Here is a 26,038-nt window from a genome sequence, read left to right on the forward strand (position 1 = left end):
GACAACCGGGAAAAGCACATGAGTTCCGGAGAATCATGTTATTACATAAAATGTATGCCAGATGGGCCAATATTTTCAGAGTTACAACTACATGAGATAAGTTCTGAACAAATCCCGACAACTTTAACCAGCAGGAGCCCTAGATCAGGCCTTGACGCTGCAGGTCAGTGTAGGTCTTCTTGTTGTAGATGTTGCCTTCCTGATCTTCATACTCTTCCTCTAGGTCTGGCCGCCACTTATTCACCCCTTGTCGTGCTTGAATTTTCTCCCAGAGCGCTTTCGCCTCCTGAGAGTAGAAATAAATGTTAAAGCACATACAATATACAATAAACCGGCCAATGTCAAGAATATGGCAGACATGCATTCTTTTGCATTCTGTTTCAAATAAGGAAACAGAATAAATAAAGGACAAGGAAATGTGGAAGCCAATATGATATGGGCAAATCTCATCTCTACTATATTAAAGCACCAGTTTCAACGATCGTCCCACGTCATATTTTTACAAATACCACCTTATGTTGTTTGAAATGACCCCTCGCCGACTTTGACCACTGTCAAACTAGCTTGAGGCTGGATCGCTAGACGTAAACATAGGAAGCAGCGACGCTTTTGTGCAGACAAATCCGCCAAACCTGCCGGCAGTCGCGAGGTCGGCTTGGCGCCATGCGTCCCCGTCACCAAATCTCACCACGGTTCAGATTCTTCACGTGACGGAGTCATGGCCCACAGAGAAAACAAGTGTCTTTTCCGGTCGTTTTTTCTGCTATTACAATTACGGAATATATCATATACCTTAGCTTTGAAATAGATCATGATCCATCGTCTCCTTTGCAATAATATATATATATATATATATATATATATATATATATATATATATATATATATTAAAGCACAAGTTTCGACGGTCGTCCCGCGTCATATTTTTACAAATAACTACTTCTATTGTTTGAAATGACCCACAAGATACATTCTCTTCACATCAATCGCATCTAATCCAATTCGTCTATCCACTCGTCCTCAGCGAATCAGCGCCCCGCACGACGCACGAATGCCTCAGTCACCCACGAAATGACAGAAACCCGCACATGTCATGTCTTCTGTTCATAGCAACGATCGGCATGACAAGTGAGCCCGCGCCAAATGCACCGCGAGCCCAACAACCCATGCACGTCGCTCCGTAGGGGATAGGGAAAGCGGTTTCAGCAGACCCACACACGCTGCGTCTTCCATGCATAGAAACGCGGGGAAAGTGGTTCCAGAAGCTGCGGGGTAGAGCCGTTTTACTCATCCTAATCCGCCCACCAACCTGGCTACGAAAAGTCATATTGAGGACCCTCAAACGATAGCGGTGGTGGATTTGCTCGCCACCGGTGGCCTGACGCTCTTCAGCTAGTCCGACTTGCCTACGTCCTCCAAGGTACGCACGTACGTACATCTGATTTTCTGGCTCATTGACTCCACAAGCATCTTCACAGGCCTGTCCACCGAGTCTGTGTCACGTTCGTGGGACCTAATGGAGACCGATGCTGTCGGGATGGAGGGCATGAGCGGTTAGGCACGGGCCACAGAGAGGGCATCAACGGCAACTCACCAACCTTAGGCACGACGACAGGCATTGGCATCAAAGCGCCAACCTTCGACACGACGGCGAGGATTGGCGGCAGTGTCCCTTTTGGCATGACGGCGGTATTCGGCACCACATGGACCTGTGGCACGGCGCCCACCGCGGGAACCGTTGGTATGGCGAGCATCGGTGGAAGGGTGGCCACGGGCACGATCGACGGCGACAAGAGCGACGGGGCGTGAGCAAGATGCCGCACAACGTGGCATGTAGTGCTGCCGCACAACGTGGTCACGACCGTTGTGGCGGAGAAGAGAGACGAAGCGTAACAAGTCATTGCAAGCGGCTAGGACAAGTGCTTCCTCAGGAGTGAGGAGCTACAAGGTCGTCGTGTGTTTGCGATGGTTCCTTGGCGAGCATTTTATTGTAGCTCCATTCGAAGTTGAGTGTGTACTGTTTTGCTAGAGCTAGGACAGTTGGGAATGGCCTTCCGATGCAAAGCATGGACGACAGATACGTAGTGGATGGCTGTTGTTCAAGGCATTTGGTTCATTAGTTCATTTGTTTCTTGTAGCTTGATCAGAATTAACCACCCCTCGTAGTGGATGGCTGTTGTTCAAGGCATTTGATTCATTAGTTCATTTGTTTCTTGTAGCTTGATCAGAATTAACCACCCCTCGTGCATGACGCAAGACGATACTGGACACCGATCAACTCATGCATGGTTCATGCATGTTGCATCATGAATCCATGCATGACCTCTGTTTGATAATTGTTGAGGCATGTTTTCCTTCTCTATCAGATTATTGTGCAATAGCTAGAGACATCTTTATGATTCTATCTGTCCGTGAATTGTGTGTTTAATGCGTGTGTCTAAGAGAAAATAAAAGGGCATAGGTTCAGTGGAAGATGTTGTGGGTCTTTAAAACCGGCAGCCATAATGTGTGTTTATATGGAGTCAATGTCTTGAGTTATAAGTCATCAAGGTTGTTACACCATATATAGACCGTGAGAAGCCACCAAGCGCAATACGACAGGAAGCCGTACACATATAGTAACAGCCCGTTAGTTGAAGGAGGACGAGCTAGAGAGAGCTCTATAAAAATAGGGATTGAGTTCTTTTTCAACTCATCTTTCTCGGTCTTTTTGGCTAAAATAAAGTATAATATTTATTTTTATTATCTTGTCTATAGACAATATGCTCACTTTGATATTAAATTTATTTATTATTGGTATTTTTTAGGGAGGATCCATATGACTGGTTTACTTCGTTCAACCATTGGTTGCATTGCGGCTACAGCCTCGCCCTTCCCAACCAATATCATGAAATACGATTGTGTACCGTTCCAACGCACGGGTATTAGTATTATACTAGTAAAAAGTAAATAAACATTGTAGTAAGCTATGCACCAATAAGTATACCAAGTAAATAAAATAATATCAATAAAACAAGAGATGATATACCTCGATGGATGTAATTTCATTGAAATTCTTAGTATTGGGAATGCCAAGGCATCGCATCCCATGCTGATGACGCCATTCCTTGAAATGACGCTCATAAGCCCTTCGCCCCCAATAGCTATGGTTTCCACATATCTCACACTTGAATTCCTGAACAAAGCATAAGTCCATAACAGTTAAAAATGCATCAGAAAACAAATTTGCTAGAGCTTACTAAGCATAAAAGAAAAAGGTGCCTTGATTTTCTGGTTCAAAGCACTTCCTGAAGAGAGAAAATGCACTAACAAACGTGAACATGTGTTCAGATAAATACATTAGTCAGATGGATCACATTTCTAGATTTGCATACAGATACAGTTTATGCAGAAATAGAATCTTTTAATGCTCTAGACTGGGTGAGGAGAAAACAATCACCTCATTAGGTGGAAAGTCCCTAGAAATTAAACTCCAAAAGGTTACTATTGAATGCTAACACTGCAGAAAACTTAATAGAAGACTTCATATTCATCCTATACTGCTAACATCCTTACTGACTTGCATAAGTATTAGTCACTGAACAAGGATGGGTACCCAATTTATATAGCATAAGAGAATTTCATTTTTGGTGTCATAGATGTGAAGTAATGACTGATCAGTTCATAAATGACTGGCATCTTAATGGGTGCCAACTAGTCAATCTGCACCATGAGTGAAAGCATTGGTGCTACTGCCGTGCCATCTCACTGACTAAGACTAGAGGTAACAAGCTACTAGGAAATATACTCCCAAATATGACAACTAGTTACCTGCCCAAGGCCATGTAGCTTGTACAGCCAGTAGGGGATAGGTTTGCCATCCCAACCCATCGGCAACTTGAGAGGATTGTAGATTTGTTGCTCTTCGTCATCACTCTCAGTGTCAACTTGTACCTCCTCCTATAGAAAATACATATATATAAGCCAGTAGTTGAAAAACTAAGTAGTTTACTTCCATGCATGAAAAATACTATTTTCAGCCAAGTGGTATAAGATCATACAATGAATTTGAAGCAAACAAGCCAAAGCCTTATAAGTCCCTAACTGAAAACATTTGTTCACCTTTACAACAAGCTACTACCACTATCCACTAAGATTTTACATTGGACTCGTCACGAAATGCGGCTTAATAAGTTATTAGAGCTAAATGTGACGGCAACTACTGTTGTGCAAGCTGTCCTTAGGTGTAAGTGTGCAAGGGAGCCTCCTGATCCGTTATATCATGATCCAACCGTATGTCACATTTAACATTTAAACCCTCCCACCATCGGGTTGTGTTTTTTTTAACTAACAAACCACAATTGCATCTATGGTTGGATCATGATCTAACGGACTAGAAGAGTCACTTGCACGCTTGCACCTAAGGACAGCTTGCACAACAGTCATTACCTTCGAGTCGTGGTGGAAGACTAGCAGCTCTCTGGCATCTGATCATTTGAGGGAGGGTTTCAATTCTTTAGTTATCTTAGGTGCTTGGACCATATGGAAGCATAGGAATAGACGTGTCTTTGATGGATGTAATCCTAGCTTGGTCACAGCCTTTAGGGTGGCTAGGGAAGAGGCGGTGCTCTGGTCCTTGACTGGAGCCAAGGGTCCTTGACTCGAGCCAAGGCCCTGTCTTTCCTCCAGGTTGAAGAGTTGCTGGGTTAAAACAGCGTTGTGGGTCGTGTTCTCTCAGTGTTAGTCGGTGATCATATGTTAGTTTCTAGTGTTGTAATGTGTGTGATGTAATGGGGTCCGCTCCCCTTTCTTCTTCTATTAATACAAAGATGTGCAGCTCTCCTGCATATTCCAGAAAGCAGTGGTTGCCATGGACTCGTCACGATACAGTGTTCAGCTAGGCGCCGACTAGGCGGCGATTAGGCCCGCCTAGGCGCTAGTCGGCAGCCTGCCGCGTAGACTAGCGCCCTGTGCGTCTTCTAGGCGGCCGCGGCGCCTAGGCGGCGAGTGGGCGGCGCACAGCGCCTAAGCGGGCGCGCAGGCGGGCGCGCAGGACGGGCGCGCGGGCGCGCATGCGGGCGCGCAGGCGGGAGAGCGCGCGTTTTAGCGCGCGCAGCGCGCGTTAGTTTTTAGCGCGCGTGAGTTTTAGCGCGCAGGGCAGTTTTAGCGCAGTCTCCCTGCCGGCTCCCTGCTCCACCGCCCGGCTCCCTGCTCCACCGCCGGCTCCGCCGCCGGCGCCCTGCTCCCCCGCCGGTGAGATCCCCTCCTGCTGCTCCCCCGTCGGCTCCCTGCTCCCCCGCCGGTGAGTTCTCCTCCCCCGTCGGCTGCTCCCCTCCCTGCTCATCCCCCTCCCCTGCTTTCCTCCCCTGCTTTCCTGCTTTCCTCCCCTGCTTTCCTCCCCTGCTGAAACTGCTTTCCTCCCCTGTGCAGTGTACAAGTGAAAGAAATCAAAGGATTAAGGTTTAAGGATGTCATCAGAAACTGCAGCTACACCTTCTGAAACTGAAGCAGCTAGAGCGAATCTCCTAAAAAGAAATTCAGATGATGTTGGATGGGAATATGGTGTTCTTGTTGATGCTAACAACAAAGACAAGGTGAAGTGTAAGTTCTGTGACAAGGAGATGAGGGGAGGGATTTATAGGTTGAAGGAACATCTTGCCCATGTTGGAAAGAATGTGAAGAAATGCACGTCTGCAACACCGCAGGCTCTAGAGGCTAAAGAGAAGTGCAAGAAAGCAATAGAGGCTGCAAAAAGGAAGAGGGAGGAGAAGACTGTTCGTGAGCTAGAACTTAGAGAGGAAGTGAATGTATCTAGGGTTGGAGAGGAGTCAGAAGAAGTCACTTGTGTTGGAAGCTCACAGCCTCACAAATTAGGGCCAATTGACAAATGGACACGTGCTATTGATCCTACCAAGGCTGATTCATTCAAACAACAGCAGCTGAACAAGGAACTATGGAAAGAAAGAGAGCATGAGGTGCACAAGTTTATTGCAAGATGGGCCTATAATCATGGTAAATTGCTAGTATACGATGCTGTTTTCACATTTTAAAATTCATGAACTTTGAACTGAACACATTTTAAAATTAGACTTCATTTTTTAATCATTGGCAGGAATACCTTTCAATGCATGTGACAATGATGAGTTCAAGCAAATGTGTGAAGCAATTGGACAATTTGGACCAGGACTTACACCTCCAACTCAAGATGCCTTTCGAGGTAGTTTGCTGGAAGAAGAATATGAAAGAACCAAGTGTTTGCTGCAGGAACGTGAAGCCGAGAAGATGAAAAATGGTTGCTCTATTATGACCGATGCTTGGTCAGATAGGAAGAGGAGAAGCATAATGAATATATGCACTAATTGTGCTGATGGAACCTCCTTCATCAGCTCAAAAGAGATGTCAGATGTGTCACACACAAGCGAAGTCATTTTTGAATTAGTGGACAAAGCAATTGAAGACATTGGTGAAGAAAATGTGGTGCAAGTAGTCACTGACAATGCCTCTAACAACATGGGAGCAAAGAAGCTATTGCTTGAGAAGAGACCACAAATATTTTGGACCTCTTGTGCAGCTCACACAATCAACTTGATGCTCCAAGGAATTGGCAAATTGCCTCGGTTCAGGAAAGTGATTGACCAAGCAAAGTCATTTACCATATTTGTGTATGGCCACACAAGAACATTGGAGTGCTTGAGATACTTCACAGAGGGGAAAGAGCTAGTGAGGCCAGGAGTGACTAGGTTTGCTTCATACTTTCTCACTTTGAACAGTATGCAAGAGAAGAAGGACCAGTTAAGGAAGATGGTAGTTCATAGCAGGTGGGACTCATTAAAGGATGTGAAATCAAAGAAAGGAAAAGAGGCCACAGCTACTATATTGAGTCCAGCCTTTTGGAAGGATGTGAAGCTAATGTTGGCTGTTTCTAATTTATGTCAGCATCATGGTGGCGGTTATATGGAACTGAAACACCAGCTTTACAAAAGATGGCTACAAGGATATTATCTTTGACATCAAGCTCTTCTGGTTGTGAAAGAAATTGGAGTGGGTTTGAAGGGGTTAGTACCTATGACCTATCTATTAATCATTTCAGCAGTACTATGATTAAATTTCAGAACTGAAAATGCTTCTGTTTCTAATTTATAGATACACACTAAGAAGAGAAATAGGCTGACTACAACCCGCCTCAACAAGTTGGTCTATATTCAGTTCAATAACAGGCTGATGAATAACAGAGAAAAGATTAAGTCAAAGAAAATCACTGATGTTCTCTTGTCTAGTGATACAACTGAAGCTCAAGGTTTTCTCCAAGACGGTGGAGATGATTGTGCACAAGTTGTCTTTAGAGATGAGGAGGAAGATGAGATGGAAGGTACAGGGATACCTTGGTCTGTTATTGGAGAGGCAGTGGGAGCAGAAGAACAGCTTGAGCCTCGTAGAAGTGCAAGAGTGAGAGAGCTCTATGAAGGAGAAGAGTTTGAGTCTGAAGAAGAAGAGTATGAAGATGAAGATTTGTGCTACAGTGAAGATGAAATATGATCTGGACCATCTCCATGTAGTAGTGAAGCCTTTTGTGATGCCCTGGTCTTATGAACTGCAGCTGTGTCACTTTGTGTCTGTGTGTCTTCTTTTGTGTGAGACCTGAACTAAGAACTATGTGCTTGTGTTGTCCTTTATTTATAAATTGTGTTCTGCACTTGTATTACTGTCTTATCCACTTGTGTTGTAATTACCAGCTGCTGATATGGTGTGCAGTGTGCTCAACTGCTCATGAATGGGAGGCTGCTGAAATCATCCAGATAAGTCACAATTTAGTGTTTTCTATTTTTTATGAACAACTAGCTGTCTATTGACTAATTTACTAACTACTAGCTGTCAAAATGTGTTGCAGCCTTGCAGGAGCTAGGAACATGCAAGACAGCAAGAGTAAGCTCAGCTAGGAATCAGATATGTCTACCGGCCTTCTTTTTATACTTACTGTGAGTCTGTGACTCATATAGTCATATATAGTAGTTATATACGTATATATAGTTATATACATAATATATATAATTTATGGCTATATTGCCAAAACGCCTAGAAAAGCGCCTAGAAGCGCCTAAGACCGAGTACTCCCGACTAGGCGCTAGGCAATGGGTCACCGCCTAGATTCCGCCTAGCGCCTAGCTGAACCTTGTCACGATATGCGGCTTAATAAGTTATTAGGGCTAAATGTGACAACACTAATCAGCAAATCACAATGGAAATGCATAGTAAACAACTTGGAAACTTATTCACTATGTACTACAAAATTTTCAAAGCAAAAGAGCATGCCATGACCCAGAGAAAGGATTTTCAGAATACAAAAAAGATTGGGTTACATCCAAGACACTTGCAGAACTGTTTTAGGGGAAAGGAAAATGGTATTCCATGTCCATGATCATGATTTTGGTATATCTCAGTAGCAACAATACTGATAAAAAAGCAGCCAAGAGCATCTTTAGCTGAGTAGTTCTCTTTCTAAAGCATATCAGAGTATCAGACATGCATATGTCAGTTCATATTTTAGAATTGTTAAAAAACACACTCATTGGTGTTTTCAAGATAGCACAAGGATAGCAGCAGCTACAACATTGAAAATAAAGAACACATTCTGGACTCCAGGAATAGTGCAAGACACAGATAAGTTTTTTTAGAAGAGGGGTAAGTAACTAATTACCTCTTCCCGTTCTGCTTCCATCTCTTCATATGTCAAAGTAAGCTTCTTCTCCGCATTTTCCTTTGTCCTTACAAAGGCCTACACAAGCAACATAAAATGTCAAAAATATCAGGTTAATGTCAACATATAGACATAAAAAGATGCAACGAACACTAGTAGCTCTTCCCAAAAAGAAGGTTAGTAGTAACAAGAAGTGGATTGTTCTGGAATGGAATTGTAGCACAGTCCCGGTACAGTTTGTGCTTGGGTTTGCAAACAAAAATATACATATCTACCATATTAGAACTGGCATGTGATTATATTGGTGGCCAGTACATACACAGTATTATTAGGAAAAAAGAAGAGGCGATGCACTAATCATCTGTTAATTTTTTTTATAAAGCCGTTAAAGCATGTCTTAAGTTGTGATAATATAAATGGAGTTTTCAACACAAACAAAAAGTGATAGAGAATACACAAAAGGAAAAAAACACCCACACATCACATGAACTATTTCAGAACAAGTCTACAATCATACCTTAGTACTTCCCTGCATGCCCAAAATTGCAATTTGAGGAACAGTGTAATGCCAGACAAACGAGAGGTCTAGCCAAAGAAATCAATATTCCATTTGAATAGACTAGCCTAAGATGGCAACAAAGTACATTCCTCAAAGTAAGCAGGTTTGATCTTCATAGGATGAGCTTATATGAGGAATTAAGGGTGTGTTTGGTTGCAATGACAGGACGGGACGGAATGGGACGATCCCTCAAATAAGGTTGTTTTGGTTCAAGGTCAAGGGTTGGGACATGACTATCCCAATGTTATCCCCACTTATCCCTCAAAATTGGAGGGACAGGAGAGGACGCCAGAGAACGTCCCTCTCCTGTCTGTCCCGTAACCAAACGCACCCTAAGTGGTCACAAAAGGATTGACTGCACATGCTAGTGCATTTGCATGAGTGTACCATGCGTTCAAAATTACATGAGTAAAGTCGTAAGTCGTAACCACAGGGAGCAGTGAAGAGCAGACCTCATCTAGCAGCTCACAAAGACGTTTCATCTTCACTTCCATCAATGCAATTTCTTTCTTCATATCCTCCTTGAAAGCATTACCATTAGGAGCTGTGTTTGAGCCATCTTTAGTATGTGGAACTTTGGCAAAATGCTTCCTATCTAGTTGTTCCAACGGTGTAACCTGCAAAATATAATCAACAAAAAGTTCAAAATGAATGGTAAAAAGGCAAGAACAATAGATGAACCAGCAGTAGCACTAGCGTCTTTAATATCACCTTCAACAAGAAAAGACGATCTGCACGCTGTTGAACAGTACCGCCACTCTTCAAACCTCGAGCAGCTAAAGCCTAAAACGATGTAAATGAATCAACAGAACTCATCAGAAAGGAACCTATGTACAGTTGACAATAACAGACAAGAAAATAACTTTTGGTAACAGCATAATGTTTTAAAATCAAACCTGTTTTAATTTTTCTGGGCCAAGCTCAACAAGTTCTTCAACTGTGCTGTAGTAATCGAGATCTATTTCAGACTCTTTTTCTGTCCCTTTATTCCCCCATCCAAGTATTCCTTCATTGGCCCATTGTTCCTCGAATTCACTCTCCAGCTGTACCAATGTATGCCATTAGAATGTAAGTTATTAAGTATTTAATCATAAATATGCTCTATGCTATTGAACAAATCACTGCCAAAGCACTATTAGCAGCTCCAAAATGAATATAAAGAAGCGACATCATAGTTAAAAAATACAAAGCAAAGTATGATCCTCTACATAATCACATAAACATGTGGAACACAAATGGACATTAATATAGAAAATGGTAAAATAAGACTGACCTTTAAAAAAATCTTATCAATGTCTTGCAATGGCTCTGTGCGATACAGAAATGATGTCAGATATTCCAAAATATGTTCCAAGTATTCTCTGTATTTTCTGTCAATTAAAGAAATTGTAAGATATAAAGAATATTCAACATTATAATTGACATATAAGGGCACCAACATATGAAATAAATGTTAGACAGGTAAACAGCTGAGCAACTATCATCCACATGTACTTGGATATGCAATACCCTATACCATGATTTAGGGTTTTTCCCTATTAACCATATATGAAATGAATGCTAGACAGGTTAAACAATAAACAGTTGAACAACTATTATACATATAGACTTGAACATGTTGAGCCTTATGATCCTACGGTAGGTAAACCATACTAGTCAAACCCATGCCAGGAGATCGTACATTTCAGACCTTAGTGAAAAACTATGCATGACATACCTGGTAGCTTTATGACTATGTGAGATCTTGTCCGTCTGGGAGAAACAGCCAACATAAGCTGAATATTCCATCAGTGTTCCGAACTTGGAATTTATGAACTCATTATAAAGCTCATGCAAGTCAAGGTAACGGCCAAAAGTTTCCTATCAAAATGCAGAACCAGATCATCACTTCATCAGAAAACATAATTAAAACTGTTTGTAAAGCTCATGCAAGTCAAGGTAACGGCCAAAAGTTTCCTATCAAAATGCAGAACCAGATCATCAGAAAACCTAATTAAGACTATTGTGAGAATAGTATAATAGTAACAGAAAAATGTAGTAAATATGCAACATGGTATAACAGGAAAAGGACTGTGCAGCGGTGAAAATCAGAAAGAGGAATAGATCATTGAATGATTGTCAAGTTATTCATCATTCTACATCGCAGTTTCAATCATTGCCCAAATCTTACCATCGACACCACCAAGATCCCACAAGAGGAATCAAACAATCCTGCAGAAATTGAAGTACACGTATCACAAAGGAGATACCCTCAGCTTCAAGACTACTGTAGTGAAAGGAAAAGGAAAGGCACTGATGGACTCTAAGGGCTCCTTTGGTAACAAGGGAATTGAGGGGGATTGGAGGGGATTGAGGGGGAAATGAACTAATTTCCCTCTCAATCCCCTCCAATCCTCTTCAATTCCCTTGTCACCAAACAAGCCCAAAGGTTTTTAGAAAACCCTGTTGATGAGCAACGTAACTTGCATAGGTCAAAACACAAAGACTATAACATGGCACAAACAATTACAAAAAGATGTGTCCAGATAAACTGCAATAGTTTTAAAGGCTTGAATAGTCACAGGCATATAAGTATCAATCATCTGGAAAAATCATGCAAGTAACAAGTTACTAAGACTAAATGCGTGCAAGTAACAAGTTACTAAGATTAAACGTCATATGACCCATGATAAAAAGGCACACAAAATATCAAACGAAGTTGCAATAATCAAAAAAGGTGACAATACCTCGCCAGTGAATTCAATAACTGGTTCCTCCTTTAGAAGCTCTTCATAGTCATCAGTTGTACTAACAAAGCGGGCAGATGGGTTCCGCCGATGATATTCACGGATCTGTAAGCAAGCAATAAAATATACTTAAAAGTTCACAAAAAAAAAGAAACACTAGAGATTTGCTGATAAATGAATATCTGTTTACTAGCACAGCTTCTTCGAAGACAAATTACCCATAAATCACAGGGGGGGGGGGGCAAAGGGACCAAAAAAGGATGCATGTAAAGAACCAACATGCTGCAAATCTTACAATAATAGGGAAACCAACCCAATGTCTGGTCGCTGATCAGTTCATTTTCCAAGGCTTACTTTGGTAATTGGGACAGCAAAAATAGACTGCCCCCCCCCCCCAGCGCGCGCCACAAAAAAATGTTCTTAATTAAATGCATGAAATCTTTGTTACTTTCAAATCATTTTTCCAACTTGTCTACTTTTTGGATATTCACATGAGTCATTTCGTTAAAAAACGGCACCACCATTGAAAAACAGTATCATGTTTATGGGGTTTAAAGCATTTTCAGAAATTCACAATAAGATGCTGAGGAGGTGAAAGGGAAATGAGCTCTTGGGCCATTTCTAAGTATTTTGGTGATTGAGTGCAAACACAAGTGCTTAAATGTGAATTTATGCCCATGGATGAACAAAGTGCAAATCAAGAGTAAAGGTATGTTTCTAAGCCTTAGTAAATTGGTTTTGTGTACTAATATATTTGTCTAAGTGTTAGAAACAGAAAAGAAGAGAGGTGCAAAAGCTTGGCTGTGTACAGCCAAGACTCAGCTCAGTCTGGCACACCGGACTGTCCGGTGGTGCACCGGACAGTGTCCGGTGCGCCAGGCTGACTCGGCATGAAGTGGCCGCTCTCGGGATTTCGCCGACGGCGTACGGCTATAATTCACCGGACTGTCCGGTGTGCACCGGACTGTCCGGTGAGCCAACGGTCGGCCGGGCCAACGGTCGGCCGCGCAATCTGCGCGGGACACGTGGCCGAGCCAACGGTCGGAAGGGGGCACCGGACTGTCCGGTGTGCACCGGACATGTCCGGTGCGCCAACGGCTCCCAGATCTGCAACGGTCGACTGCGCCATTTAAGGAAAGAAATCGGGCACCAGACAGTGTCCGGTGTGCACCGGACTGTCCGGTGCACCAGTCGACAGAAGGCAAGATCAGCCTTCCAGTTTTACTCTCAACGGCTCCTAGCTGCCTTGGGGCTATAAAAGGGACCCATAGGCGCATGGAGGAAGAGACCAAGCAACCTTAGAGCATTCTTGATCATCCACACTCAGTCTTTGCGCATTCGTTTGTCATTCTCAGTGATTCGAGCTCCGTTCTAGTGAGAACTTTGAGATAGTCTTTTGAGCTCGATTCTTGGTCGTGTGTGTGCGCATTTTGCTGTGGATTTGTGTGTGTTGCTTCTCTCCCTTACTCCGTGCTTCTTTGTGAACTTCAAGTGTAAGGGTGAGAGACTCCAAGTTGTGGAGATTCCTCACAAACGCGATAAGAAAAGAAAAGCATAACACTGTGGTATTCAAGTTGATCATTGGATCACTTGAGAGGGGTTGAGTGCAACTCTCGTCCGTTGGGACGCCACAACGTGGAGTAGGCAAGTTTTGTACTTGGCCGAACCACGGGATAAATCACTGTGTCTTCTCTGTGTTGAACTCTTTGTGATTATCATATTGATCTTCGCTCTAGCCACTTGGCATTAACTGTGCTAACGCTTAACAAGTTTTTGTGGCTATAAGTTTGAATTATTCAGGATCACCTATTCACCCCCCTCTAGGTGCTCTCAATTGGTATCGGAGCCGTTCTCTTCAAGAAAGGGACTAACCGCCCGAAGAAAGGGATCCTAAGGGGAAGGGAATCGTGATCAACGATAAGGAGAAGGAGTCCTTCGTCAACGAGCCCAAAGATGACAAGCCTACCGACTCCGGCTCGGGCCACAGACGGAAGGAAGGGAAGAAGAGGAAGACAAGGCGCATCAAGGAGATCGTCTACTACGACGACAGCGACGAATCTTCCTCTTCCCAAAAGGACAACGACGACAACGACTATGACAAACAAAAGACGGTTAACTCAAACTTTTCTTTTGATTATTCGCGCATTCCGCATAGCTCAAATGCTCATTTGCTCCCCATTCCACTTGGCAAGCCTCCTCACTTTGATGGAGAGGACTACGGATTTTGGAGTCACAAAATGCGTACTCACCTATTTTCTCTCCATCCAAGCATTTGGGAGATTGTGGAAAGTGGAATGAAATTTGATAGCTCGGATAGCCCTTCGTTTATTAATGAACAGATCCATAAAAATGCACAAGCTACTACTGTGTTGTTAGCCTCTTTGTGCAGGGACGAGTATCACAAGGTGAGCGGCTTGGACAATGCCAAGCAAATTTGGGACACCCTCAAGATCTCTCATGAGGGGAATGATGTCACCTTACTCACCAAGATGGAGTTGGTGGAGGGCGAGCTCGGACGATTCGCGATGATAAGGGGCGAGGAGCCGACACAAACATACAACCGGCTCAAGATCCTTATCAACAAAATAAGGAGCTACGGAAGCACGCGATGGACGGATCACGACGTCGTCCGCCTAATGCTAAGGTCATTTACCGTTCTTGATCCTCACTTGGTAAACAATATTCGTGAAAATCCTAGGTACATCAAGATGTCGCCCGAAGAAATTCTTGGAAAATTTGTAAGCGGGCGAATGATGATCAAGGAGGCGAGGTACGTGGACGACGCGTTGAATGGCCCAATCCATGAGCCTCAACCCATTGCTCTCAAGGCAACAAGGAGCAAGGAGGCGCTACCCAGCAAGGTGGCGCAAATTGAGGCGGTCGGTCTTAATGATAAAGAGATGGCCCTCATCATCAAAAGATTCAAGACGGCACTAAAGGGTCGCAAGGGACAGCCAAGCAAGACTAAGACCAAGGGAAAGCGATCATTCTTCAAATGCGGTAAGCTTGGTCATCTTATTGCTAACTGTCCCGACAATGATAGTGACCAGGAACACGGGAGCAAGAGGGAAAAGAAGAAGCATTACAAGAAGGCCAAGGGCGAGGCACATATCGGAAAGGAGTGGGATTCGGATTGCTCCTCCTCCGACTCCGAAAATGAAGGACTCGCCGCCACTGCCTTCAACAAGTCATCCCTCTTCCCAAACGAGCGTCACACATGCCTTATGGCAAGGGAGAAGAAGGTATGTAATCAAAACAATGTCACTTATGATTCTTCCAGTGATGATGAGTCTAGTGATAATGAAATAGATTACTCTAGTTTGTTCAAGGGATTGGATAGAACTAAAGTAGATAAAATTAATGAATTGATTGATGCCTTGAATGAAAAAGATAGACTCTTAGAAAAACAAGAGGACCTTTTGTATGAAGAGCATGACAAATTTGTAGAGGCACAAAAATCTTATGCTTTAGAAGTTAAAAGAAATGAAGTGCTTTCTAGTGAACTATCTTCTTGTCATGAAACCATTGCTACTTTAAAGAGTGTTAATGATGACTTAAATGCTAAACTAGAAGTAGGTAGTAAATCTAATTCTTGTGTAGAACATGTTGAGATTTGCACTAGGTGTAAAGATTTCAATGTTGATGCTTGTAGTGATCATTTAGTTTCAATTTCCAAATTAACTGAGGAATTGGCTAGTCTTAATGCCCAACTTAAGACTAGCAAGAATGAATTTGATAAACTAAAATTTGCAAGGGATGCCTACACGATCGGTAGACACCCCTCAATTAAGGATGGACTTGGCTTCAAGAGGGAAGCCAAGAACTTAACAAGCCATAAGGCTCCCATTCTCGCTAAGGAGAAAGGGAAGGCCCCTATGGCTACTAGTGCTAAAAAGAATCATGCCTTTTTGTATCATGATAGGAGACAAACTAGAAATGCTTATAGGAGTTATAATGCGTACGATGATTTTTCTCATGCTATGTTTGCTTCTAGTTCTTCATATGTGCATGATAGAAATGTTGGTAGAAGGGATGTTGTTCATAATATGCCTAGGAGAAATGTTGTTAATATTCCTAGGAAAGTTAATGAGCCTTCTACAATATATCATGCTTTGAATGCTTCCTTTGCAATTTGTAGAAAGGATAGAAAGGTAATTGCTAGGAAGTTAGGGGCAAAATGCAAGGCTGATAAAACTTGCATTTGGGTCCCTAAGGAAATTGTGACTAACCTTATAGGACCCAACAAGAGTTGGGTACCTAAGTCCCAAGCCTAAATTTGTCTTGCAGGTTTATGCATCCGGGGGTTCAAGCTGGATTATTGATAGCGGATGCACAAACCATATGACGGGGGAGAAGAAGATGTTCACCTCCTACGTCAAGAATAAGGATTCTCAAGATTCAATTATATTCGGTGATGGGAATCAAGGCAAGGTAAAAGGGTTAGGCAAAATTGCAATTTCTAATGAGCACTCTATCTCTAATGTGTTTTTAGTAGAGTCTCTTGGATATAATTTGCTATCTGTTAGTCAATTATGCAACATGGGGTATAACTGTCTATTTACAAATGTAGATGTGTCTGTCTTTAGAAGAAGTGATGGTTCACTAGCTTTTAAGGGTGTATTAGACGGCAAACTTTATTTAGTTGATTTTGCAAAAGAAGAGGCCGGTCTAGATGCATGCTTAATAGCTAAGACTAGCATGGGCTGGCTGTGGCATCGCCGCTTAGCACATGTGGGGATGAAGAACCTTCACAAGCTTCTAAAGGGACAACACGTGATAGGTTTAACTAACGTGCAATTCGAAAAAGATAGACCTTGTGCAGCTTGTCAAGCAGGTAAACAAGTGGGAGGAGCACATCACAGCAAGAATGTGATGACCACATCAAGACCCCTGGAGCTGCTACATATGGACCTCTTCGGACCCGTCGCCTATCTAAGCATAGGAGGAAGTAAGTATGGTCTAGTTATTGTTGATGACTTTTCCCGCTTCACTTGGGTGTTCTTTTTGCAGGATAAGTCTGAAACCCAAGGGACCCTCAAACGCTTCCTCAGGAGAGCTCAAAATGAGTTTGAGCTCAAGGTGAAGAAGATAAGGAGCGACAACGGATCCGAGTTCAAGAACCTTCAAGTGGAGGAGTTCCTTGAGGAGGAAGGGATCAAGCACGAGTTCTCCGCTCCCTACACACCACAGCAAAATGGTGTGGTAGAGAGGAAGAACAGGACGCTAATCGATATGGCGAGGACGATGCTTGGAGAATTCAAGACCCCCGAGCGTTTTTGGTCGGAAGCCGTTAACACGACTTGCCACGCCATCAACAGGGTCTACCTTCACCGCCTCCTCAAGAAGACGTCGTATGAGCTACTAACCGGTAACAAACCCAATGTATCTTACTTTCGTGTATTTGGGAGCAAGTGCAACATTCTAGTGAAGAAGGGTAGAAATTCTAAGTTTGCTCCCAAAGCTGTAGAAGGGTTTTTGTTAGGTTATGACTCAAATACAAAGGCGTATAGAGTCTTCAACAAATCATCGGGTTTGGTTGAAGTTTCTAGCGACGTTGTATTTGATGAAACTAATGGCTCTCCAAGAGAGCAAGTTGTTGATCTTGATGAAGTAGACGAAGAAGATGTTCCGACGGCTGCTATACGAACCATGGCGATTGGTAATGTTCGACCACAGGAACAAGATGAGCAGGATCAACCTTCTTCCTCAACTATGGTGCATCCCCCAACTCAAGACGATGAACAGGTTTATCAACAGGAGGCGTGTGATCAAGGGGGAGCACAAGATGATCATGTGATGGAGGAAGAAGCGGAACCGGCACCTCCAACCCAAGTTCGAGCGGTGATTCAAAGGGATCATCCCGTCCACCAAATTTTGGGTGACATTAGCAAGGGAGTAACTACTCGATCTCGATTAGTTAATTTTTGTGAGCATTACTCCTTTGTCTCTTCTATTGAGCCTTTCAGGATAGAGGAGGCCTTGCAAGATCCGGACTGGGTGTTGGCCATGCAAGAGGAGCTCAACAACTTCAAGAGGAATGAAGTTTGGACGCTGGTGCCTCGTCCTAAGCAAAATGTTGTGGGAACCAAGTGGGTGTTCCGCAACAAACAAGACGAGCACGGAGTGGTGACAAGGAACAAGGCTCGACTTGTGGCAAAAGGTTATGCCCAAGTCGCAGGTTTGGACTTTGAGGAGACTTTTGCTCCTGTGGCTAGGCTAGAGTCCATTCGTATCTTGCTAGCATATGCCGCTCACCATTCTTTCAGGTTGTTCCAAATGGATGTGAAGAGCGCTTTCCTCAACGGGCCAATAAAGGAGGAGGTGTACGTAGAGCAACCCCCTGGCTTCGAGGATGAACGGTACGCCGACCACGTGTGTAAGCTCTCTAAGGCGCTCTATGGACTTAAGCAAGCCCCAAGAGCATGGTATGAATGCCTTAGAGATTTCTTAATTGCTAATGCTTTCAAGGTTGGGAAAGCCGATCCAACTCTTTTCACTAAGACATGTGATGGTGATTTGTTTGTATGCCAAATTTATGTCGATGACATAATATTTGGTTCTACTAATAAAAGTCTTGTGAAGAGTTTAGCAGGGTGATGACGCAGAAATTCGAGATGTCAATGATGGGCGAGTTGAACTACTTCCTTGGGTTCCAAGTGAAGCAACTCAAGGACGGCACCTTCATCTCCCAAACGAAATACACGCAAGATTTGCTGAAGCGGTTTGGGATGAAGGACGCCAAACCCGCAAAGACTCCGATGGGAACCGACGGACACACCGACCTCAACAAAGGAGGTAAGTCCGTTGATCAAAAGGCATACCGGTCAATGATAAGGTCATTACTTTACTTATGTGCTAGTAGACCGGATATTATGCTTAGCGTATGCATGTGTGCTAGATTTCAATCCGATCCTAAGGAGTGTCACTTAGTGGCGGTGAAGCGAATTCTTAGATATTTGGTTGCTACGCCTTGCTTCGGGCTCTGGTATCCAAAGGGGTCTACCTTTGACTTGGTTGGATACTCAGATTCCGACTATGCTGGATGTAAGGTCGATAGGAAGAGTACATCGGGGACGTGCCAATTCTTAGGAAGGTCCCTGGTGTCGTGGAACTCTAAGAAACAAACTTCTGTTGCCCTATCCACCGCTGAGGCCGAGTACGTTGCCGCAGGACAGTGTTGCGCGCAACTACTTTGGATGAGGCAAACCCTCAGGGACTTTGGCTACAATCTGAGCAAAGTCCCACTCCTATGTGATAATGAGAGTGCTATCCGCATGGCGGAAAATCCTGTTGAGCACAGCCGCACAAAGCACATAGACATCCGGCATAACTTTTTGAGAGACCACCAGCAAAAGGGAGATATCGAAGTGTTTCATGTTAGCACCGAGAACCAGCTAGCCGATATCTTTACCAAGCCTCTAGATGAGAAGACCTTTTGCAAGCTGCGTAGTGAGCTAAATGTCCTAGATTCGCGGAACTTGGATTGAATTGTAGCATACATGTGTTTATGCCTTTGATCATGTTCATTCTGCATTTTGTTGCTTATTGTGGTGCTCAAGTTGTACAAACCCTCCCCGGACCTCACAAGTCCGTTGCAAAGTGATGCACATGTTTAGGGGGAGATGTGTTACAACTTGACCCTTTGAGACTAACCATATGCTTGAGTTTGCTTGATTTAGTCTCAAAGGAGAATTGAAAGAGAAACGGTGGACTTGGACCATGAAAGACTTCCACTGCACTCCGATGAGAGGGTAACTAATTCCAAGTTCATCTCATGAACTCTTATTGCCATTTGCTCTTAATTGAAGATTTTGGTGAGGCAATGGGGTTAAAGGGCCAAGATTGATTCCGTTTTGGTGCTTGATGCCAAAGGGGGAGAAAATAAAGGCCAAAGTGAAAAATGGATCAGCTACCACTTGAGAGATTTGAAAATAGTAGAGTAGAGTTTTTGGTTTGTCAAAACTCTTTCATTGTCTCTTTTGTCAAAAGTTGGCTTCTTGTGGGGAGAAGTAGTGATTATGGGAAAAAGGGGGAGTTTTTGAAATCCTTGATCAATCTCTTTTGGAATGACTCTCTTTATGTTTCAACATGTGTGTTTGACTTAGAGATAGAGATTTGAGTTTGATTTGCAAAAACAAACCAAGTGGTGGCAAAGGATGATCCATATATGCCAAAATTGAATCAAAATAAAACTGAGTTTTTATTTGAAGTGATATTGCACTTGTTATAGTTGCTTTATGTTGTGTTGGCATAAATCACCAAAAAGGGGGAGATTGAAAGGGAAATGAGCTCTTGTGCCATTTCTAAGTATTTTGGTGATTGAGTGCAAACACAAGTGCTTAAATGTGAATTTATGCCCATGGATGAACAAAGTGCAAATCAAGAGTAAAGGTATGTTTCTAAGCCTTAGTACATTGGTTTTGTGTACTAATATATTTGTCTAAGTGTTAGAAACAGAAAAGAAGAGAGGTGCAAAAGCTTGGCTGTGTACAGCCAAGACTCAGCTCAGTCTGGCACACCGGATTGTCCGGTGGTGCACCGGACAGTGTCCGGTGCGCCAGGCTGACTCGGCATGAAGTGGCCGCTCTCGGGATTTCGCCGACGGCGTACGGCTATAATTCACCGGACTGTCCGGTGTGCACCGGACTGTCCGGTGAGCCAACGGTCGGCCGCGCAATCTGCGCGGGACACGTGGCCGAGCCAACGGTCGGAAGGGGGCACCGGACTGTCCGGTGTGCACCGGACATGTCCGGTGCGCCAACGGCTCCCAGATCTGCAACGGTCGACTGCGCCATTTAAGGAAAGAAATCGGGCACCGGACAGTGTCCGGTGTGCACCGGACTGTCCGGTGCACCAGTCGACAGAAGGCAAGATCAGCCTTCCAGTTTTACTCTCAACGGCTCCTAGCTGCCTTGGGGCTATAAAAGGGACCCCTAGGCGCATGGAGGAAGAGACCAAGCAACCTTAGAGCATTCTTGATCATCCACACTCAGTCTTTGCGCATTCGTTTGTCATTCTCAGTGATTCGAGCTCCGTTCTAGTGAGAACTTTGAGATAGTCTTTTGAGCTCGATTCTTGGCCGTGTGTGCGCGCATTTTGCTGTGGATTTGTGTGTGTTGCTTCTCTCCCTTACTCCGTGCTTCTTTGTGAACTTCAAGTGTAAGGGTGAGAGACTCCAAGTTGTGGAGATTCCTCACAAACGCGATAAGAAAAGAAAAGCATAACACTGTGGTATTCAAGTTGATCATTGGATCACTTGAGGAGTTGAGTGCAACTCTCGTCCGTTGGGACGCCACAACGTGGAGTAGGCAAGTTTTGTACTTGGCCGAACCACGGGATAAATCACTGTGTCTTCTCTGTGTTGAACTCTTTGTGATTATCATATTGATCTTCGCTCTAGCCACTTGGCATTAACTGTGCTAACGCTTAACAAGTTTTTGTGGCTATAAGTTTGAATTATTCAGGATCACCTATTCACCCCCCCCCCCTCTAGGTGCTCTCAGGAGGCTAGACCCATGGAAGGGTAAAAGTTTAACCTTGGGAAGGTTAACATATGCCTATATAGATACAGTGTGATTTTACAATTAGCAGAGTTCACAATAAGATGAAGTGATGAACTCTATCAGGTCAGAAATCTTCTAGCGAAGTGCATAAGATAAATTCAACAACATAACATATGGCTAAGTTGGGAATGATAGTCAGACCAAAGGACCAAGGTGGTCTTGGGACAATGAGACCAAGATTATGAATGGATTTGGAAATATGTGCAAGGCTCAAATAATCCTTGGTTAAGAATTCTTCAAACCAAATACATGCCAAATGAGAACTCGTATACCTCGTTTGGATGTAGATATTGGAGCACAGAATTGCGAATTGGAATCAACTTTCCAAAATTTCGTTGTTTGGTTGCACGTGGAATTGAGATTTGGGATCAGAGACCCAATTCCCTGGAATTGGACTATAACTAGAAACTCCATATCCCAATACAAGGCCTCACCCCTCGGTATTGCATGGAATTAGACCGCACCATTCCAAACTCCAATTTAGTGACATCCAAACAATAGAATTGGAATTATATCTCATTTCAATACCATGGCTGATTTGGTATTCAACCCGATTCAAATCCATGCCCTCCAATATCGACATCCAAACGCAGCAATAGCTCATTTACTTCCAAGCATAAAGGCAATTCTCTGTACATAAGTTTAAACATCTGTTCAAACGTGGAGCAGTTTACAAACATAAGGGCCTACACAGGTTTTACATATTTGTTCAAATGTGGAGTTATTTGCAAGGCATGCAATAGCAGGAAGATTTTTTTATGGGAAGATATATGGGCTCGCGGCGCTGTGCTTAGAACCCTAGCCTCCCCCCCCCCCGCCACGACTTGGCCTCGCCACTGCCAGAGCAGGGACGCGGCGCTTCCCGCGCGCCCTGCAAGGACGGCGGCAGCAGCGAGATGCTCCCCCTCGCTCCGCCACTCCCCACCCCTCTCCCTCCCCGCCGACCTAGGAGGGTGGCCTAGGCCGCCTGGCGACGGCGGCCATGCCAGCTCGCATAGCTGTGGCTAGCCCACAGCGGCGGTTGCGCCCTGTCCGTGCTCGTGGCACGGTGGTTGGGTCGAGGACGTGGCCCGCGTGGGCCTTGGCCTAGCGGCGGACTGCAGCTGCCAGCGGCAATGTAAATATGGCAGGGCTGCAGCTGGTGGGTCATGGGACGGCAGCCTCGGCGGTTCCCGGCGTCGTGGCTTCAGATCATGCTCCACGATCGGTTGGAGGCTAAATTTTGAGCCTCTCCGGCCAGATCCATCTCTCCACCTCTCTTCTCGGTCGGTGATGTGGGAAGGGCTGGCTGGCTCCGTCCGTTGGGACATGTGGTGGGAGGTCCTCCGGCGAAAGCGATGCCCATTTACGGGCGGACGTCGGTGACGCCTACGGGTGCCACTCCTACCCTGTTGAGGGTGACGTCCTAGATCTCTCGCTCTCCGTGTGGGAGTCCTCGCCTCGGCCTTCTTGGGGTTCCTCGCTGGTGCTCGGCCGGCGTCGAGGCTCTGAGGGTTGGTGCGTCGGTGGGTGGCAGAAGGAGACAACGCCGGGCGGCTTGGTGGGGTGACATCGGTGTGGCTGTCCCTGCAGTTTTCTCCTTGGTGCTGGCAATCAACGTTGCTCTGCTAGATCTTCGGAGAAAACTTTGCTTGGATTGTTCCAGGCGGGCGACGGCGGCGTCTCGACGTCGTTTCTCCTTGAAGACGTTGCCCGGAAGACCTCCAGTTTTGTGTGGTTGTCGGCGTTGTGGAGGCTTTTCGTCACTCCGCTTGGCTCGGTGGTACCTGGGCCTTTGTCGCTCTAGGCATCTATCTGCTCCCAGTGTTCGGCGATGTGGAACATTGCTCGTGGTGAAGAATCGGAGCTACCTCGCGTGGGGCGTGTCGAGGCTTGGCAACAATGGCGTGTCGCGGCCTTCTTCCTTGTGTGTCGGTATTTGGGTGTAGGTGTCGTCGAGTTCCTTTGGCTGTGTGCAGCTCGTCTTGAGAAGTGGGACCTGCTCATCCCTTGTGTTGAGCTTGTCAACAATGACTCTAGATGGGGTTTGTGAGTGTGGGGCTACCGTTGTCTAGGTTGTTTGTGGGGGCCTTCCGCCGGTTACTCTGTTGTGTGCTCTGTTAGGTTTTGGGCCCGATTTTTCCTTAAAACTGGGTCAATTCTATTCTTCTTAATTGAGAGGCAGAGCTCCTACCATTGCATTCAAAAAAACCGAGTACCCTGAGTTACATAGGATTTGTGAAGAACCAGATGCTACAGTGATTGAATATTGAACTGAAGATGATTGGGGTACAAATTTAAGTGGGTTTCTATCCTCATCTGACTACAATCCATGGGTGGATTTGATGGCTGCAGTTCACTACCAAATCTCTATAGACTTTTAACTGATGGAGGTGTCAGTGACAGTATGACAAAAGAACTTTGGAAATCAAAAGCGCCCATGAAAATTATCAATTTTTCTATGGTAAATTACAGGCCACAACAGTTTCAAAAAGAAGGGGCCCAGAAATGGCATGTTCTCTCTAATGAACCTGAGAACATAGGCCATATGTTCTTCAGAAGTTCAGATGCCCTATTGCTAGATCTGCATGGTGCAGTTTTACAGAGGCTTTTGGTTGGGACTTTCATCCCATTTCTAGATCTGACTTCATGGGAAGTTAGGCTATAACTAACCTAAATTTACCCCAACGTACATACTTTTTTTTTCTTTGAAGACTTGGCATTGTCAATGTGGAAAGCATGCATCATGCAATAAGATGAGATTTGAGAGGAAATTTCCTAGCCACACCTCTGGTGTGCTGTTTTATGTTTCTGCAGTAGATGGAGCTACAACTACTAAAACCAAAAGACCACATTAGAGTGGATAAGATCACTTGGAACTGGATGGACAACTTCAGGCCTTCACCTATTCCTGTCCCGAACATTACAGAGCTTTAGTTTCATTGTAACAGGACAATTCTTTCTTGTTTGCTTTTGTTTGTGTTTGCAAACTGGTACCTCCAGCCATATAGTTTGTGCCGTACATTACTGTTTTCTTAAAAGCGGAGAAGAACTCGACTAAAAAGAACATGATAAGCATCATCATGACCTTTGGTGAATGAGTAATGAGTACTGGCATCTATTTCACTTTTGTCACATCCAAGCAAGCAGATAGGTAAGGTACCTCTTTGAGCCTTTCATAGTACTTGCTAAACAGTCCACTTTGCGTGGGTGCAGTAAGATGAGTGTTGATCTCATCCTTCCTAGCATTGTCCTTGTCCTCGTAAATTTCCACCTAAACAAGTTACAAGCACCAGAGCAAAAGTGAGATCGTCGCTGGACAGCAAAATTAAGATTTCTAAAGGTCAACTACTGACTCAGACCAAAAGAGAATGAAGGGGACAGAACGGTACAGAAATAACACTAGCCAAAACCTCCGGTGAACAACACTAATCAGGCAGTGCCACTGCCAACTACAGTAAAAATAAGAGCACAAAATCCATCTACACAGATCGAATTCAGAGATAAACATAACATGATTGATATGTAATAAGAATTTGCCAGGAAGACGGATCTGTAATTCCTCATACACTCAGAAGCCAACCCTAAACAAGCATCCGAAATCGACAGAAACAACTGCAAATATCAATCCTATCGACCGTGTTCGAACCTGACCCAGCTAAGCAAAACGAATCACTGAAGTGAAGTGGATGGAGTCGTGAATCCTTAGAAGCAGAAGAATGGCACGTACGAGCTTGCCGGAGGTGGAGACGACGAGGTCGAGCATGTGGCGGACGCGGTGGGACTGAAAGAGGCGGTCACGCGGGTTAGCGGGCTCCCGTTGCAGCTCGCTCACCGCGAGCCGCTCCAGCCTCTCCAGATCCTCATGGGCCGCCCGCGTCGCCTCCAGCACCGTTGACGCCATGGCCCGCCCGCTAGGCTACACCCGCCCCGGTGTTTCGTAGCGGAGGCCGGGTGTCACGCAGCGCCGCGGAGAGGCGGGAAGGGGACGTTGCGCCGGGTAGCTAGGGTTTGGGGGGGTTCGATTTGGCGGCGGACGAGGACGAGGACGAGACGAGGCCTGTTTGCGATAGATTTGGGCCCGTCTGGGAGGAGAACTGAAGCTTCACGTAACCCAAAAACAAGATAAATGTTTCGAAAATAATAAAAAATAAATTAGACATCGGCTTAAGTGCTCTATGTCGACTAGATAACTCGTTCGACTTGACTTGTTAGTAGGTTAGTTTGACTCGGCTTATTTTAATTTTATAGTGAGCCCAGCTAGCATTCTAGCTCGGTTCTCTAATGAGCCAGCTCGGGTTAGCTTGCGAGCCAAACGAGTCAAGTCACAGCACAAGTTTTGTCTAGTTGTTGATATCGTCTCATCTTTCATAGTCTTGTCTTCTCGTAGTTATGATCTATGACATGGATACGTGTGGATACGTCACGTGCTTAAATATTTGCATTATTGCAATATTATATGGCTATATACCTACATTACATATTTAACACTTGATTATTGGTTATGGTTTTGTGAACTTTGTTTTTTAGCATCATG

General features: G+C 44.4%; 2 protein-coding genes across 2 annotated transcripts; one reads left to right on the plus strand and one right to left on the minus strand.

The window, feature by feature from the left end:
• LOC100217051 (Splicing factor SF3a60-like protein) lies at positions 1-25,579 on the minus strand. The gene is given in 12 exon segments (NM_001143423.1): positions 1-286; positions 3,029-3,175; positions 3,811-3,939; positions 8,675-8,752; positions 9,686-9,850; positions 9,945-10,016; positions 10,130-10,276; positions 10,507-10,603; positions 10,951-11,093; positions 11,960-12,064; positions 24,665-24,775; positions 25,232-25,579. Coding segments are annotated over 12 exon segments (1,515 nt in total). The 5' UTR covers positions 25,406-25,579; the 3' UTR covers positions 1-139.
• Positions 5,328-7,681, plus strand: LOC103651346 (uncharacterized). The gene is made up of 3 exons (XM_008676967.2): positions 5,328-5,991; positions 6,092-7,034; positions 7,123-7,681. The coding sequence occupies exons 1-2, from the start codon at positions 5,448-5,450 to the stop codon at positions 6,985-6,987; spliced, it is 1,440 nt and encodes a 479-aa protein (XP_008675189.2). The 5' UTR covers positions 5,328-5,447; the 3' UTR covers positions 6,988-7,034; positions 7,123-7,681.
• Positions 25,580-26,038: the final 459 nt, after the last annotated feature.

The sequence above is a fragment of the Zea mays genome, chromosome 3 (genome assembly GCF_902167145.1).
Source record: "Zea mays cultivar B73 chromosome 3, Zm-B73-REFERENCE-NAM-5.0, whole genome shotgun sequence".
In the NCBI taxonomy this organism is placed as follows: domain Eukaryota; kingdom Viridiplantae; phylum Streptophyta; class Magnoliopsida; order Poales; family Poaceae; genus Zea; species Zea mays.

Coding starts and splice junctions, on each gene's coding strand:
- LOC103651346 (XM_008676967.2), top strand. CDS start 5,448: ATGTCATCAGAAACTGCAGCTACACCTTCTGAAACTGAAGCAGCTAGA. Junction 5,992..6,091: donor AAGATGGGCCTATAATCATG/GTAAATTGCTAG, acceptor AATCATTGGCAG/GAATACCTTTCAATGCATGT.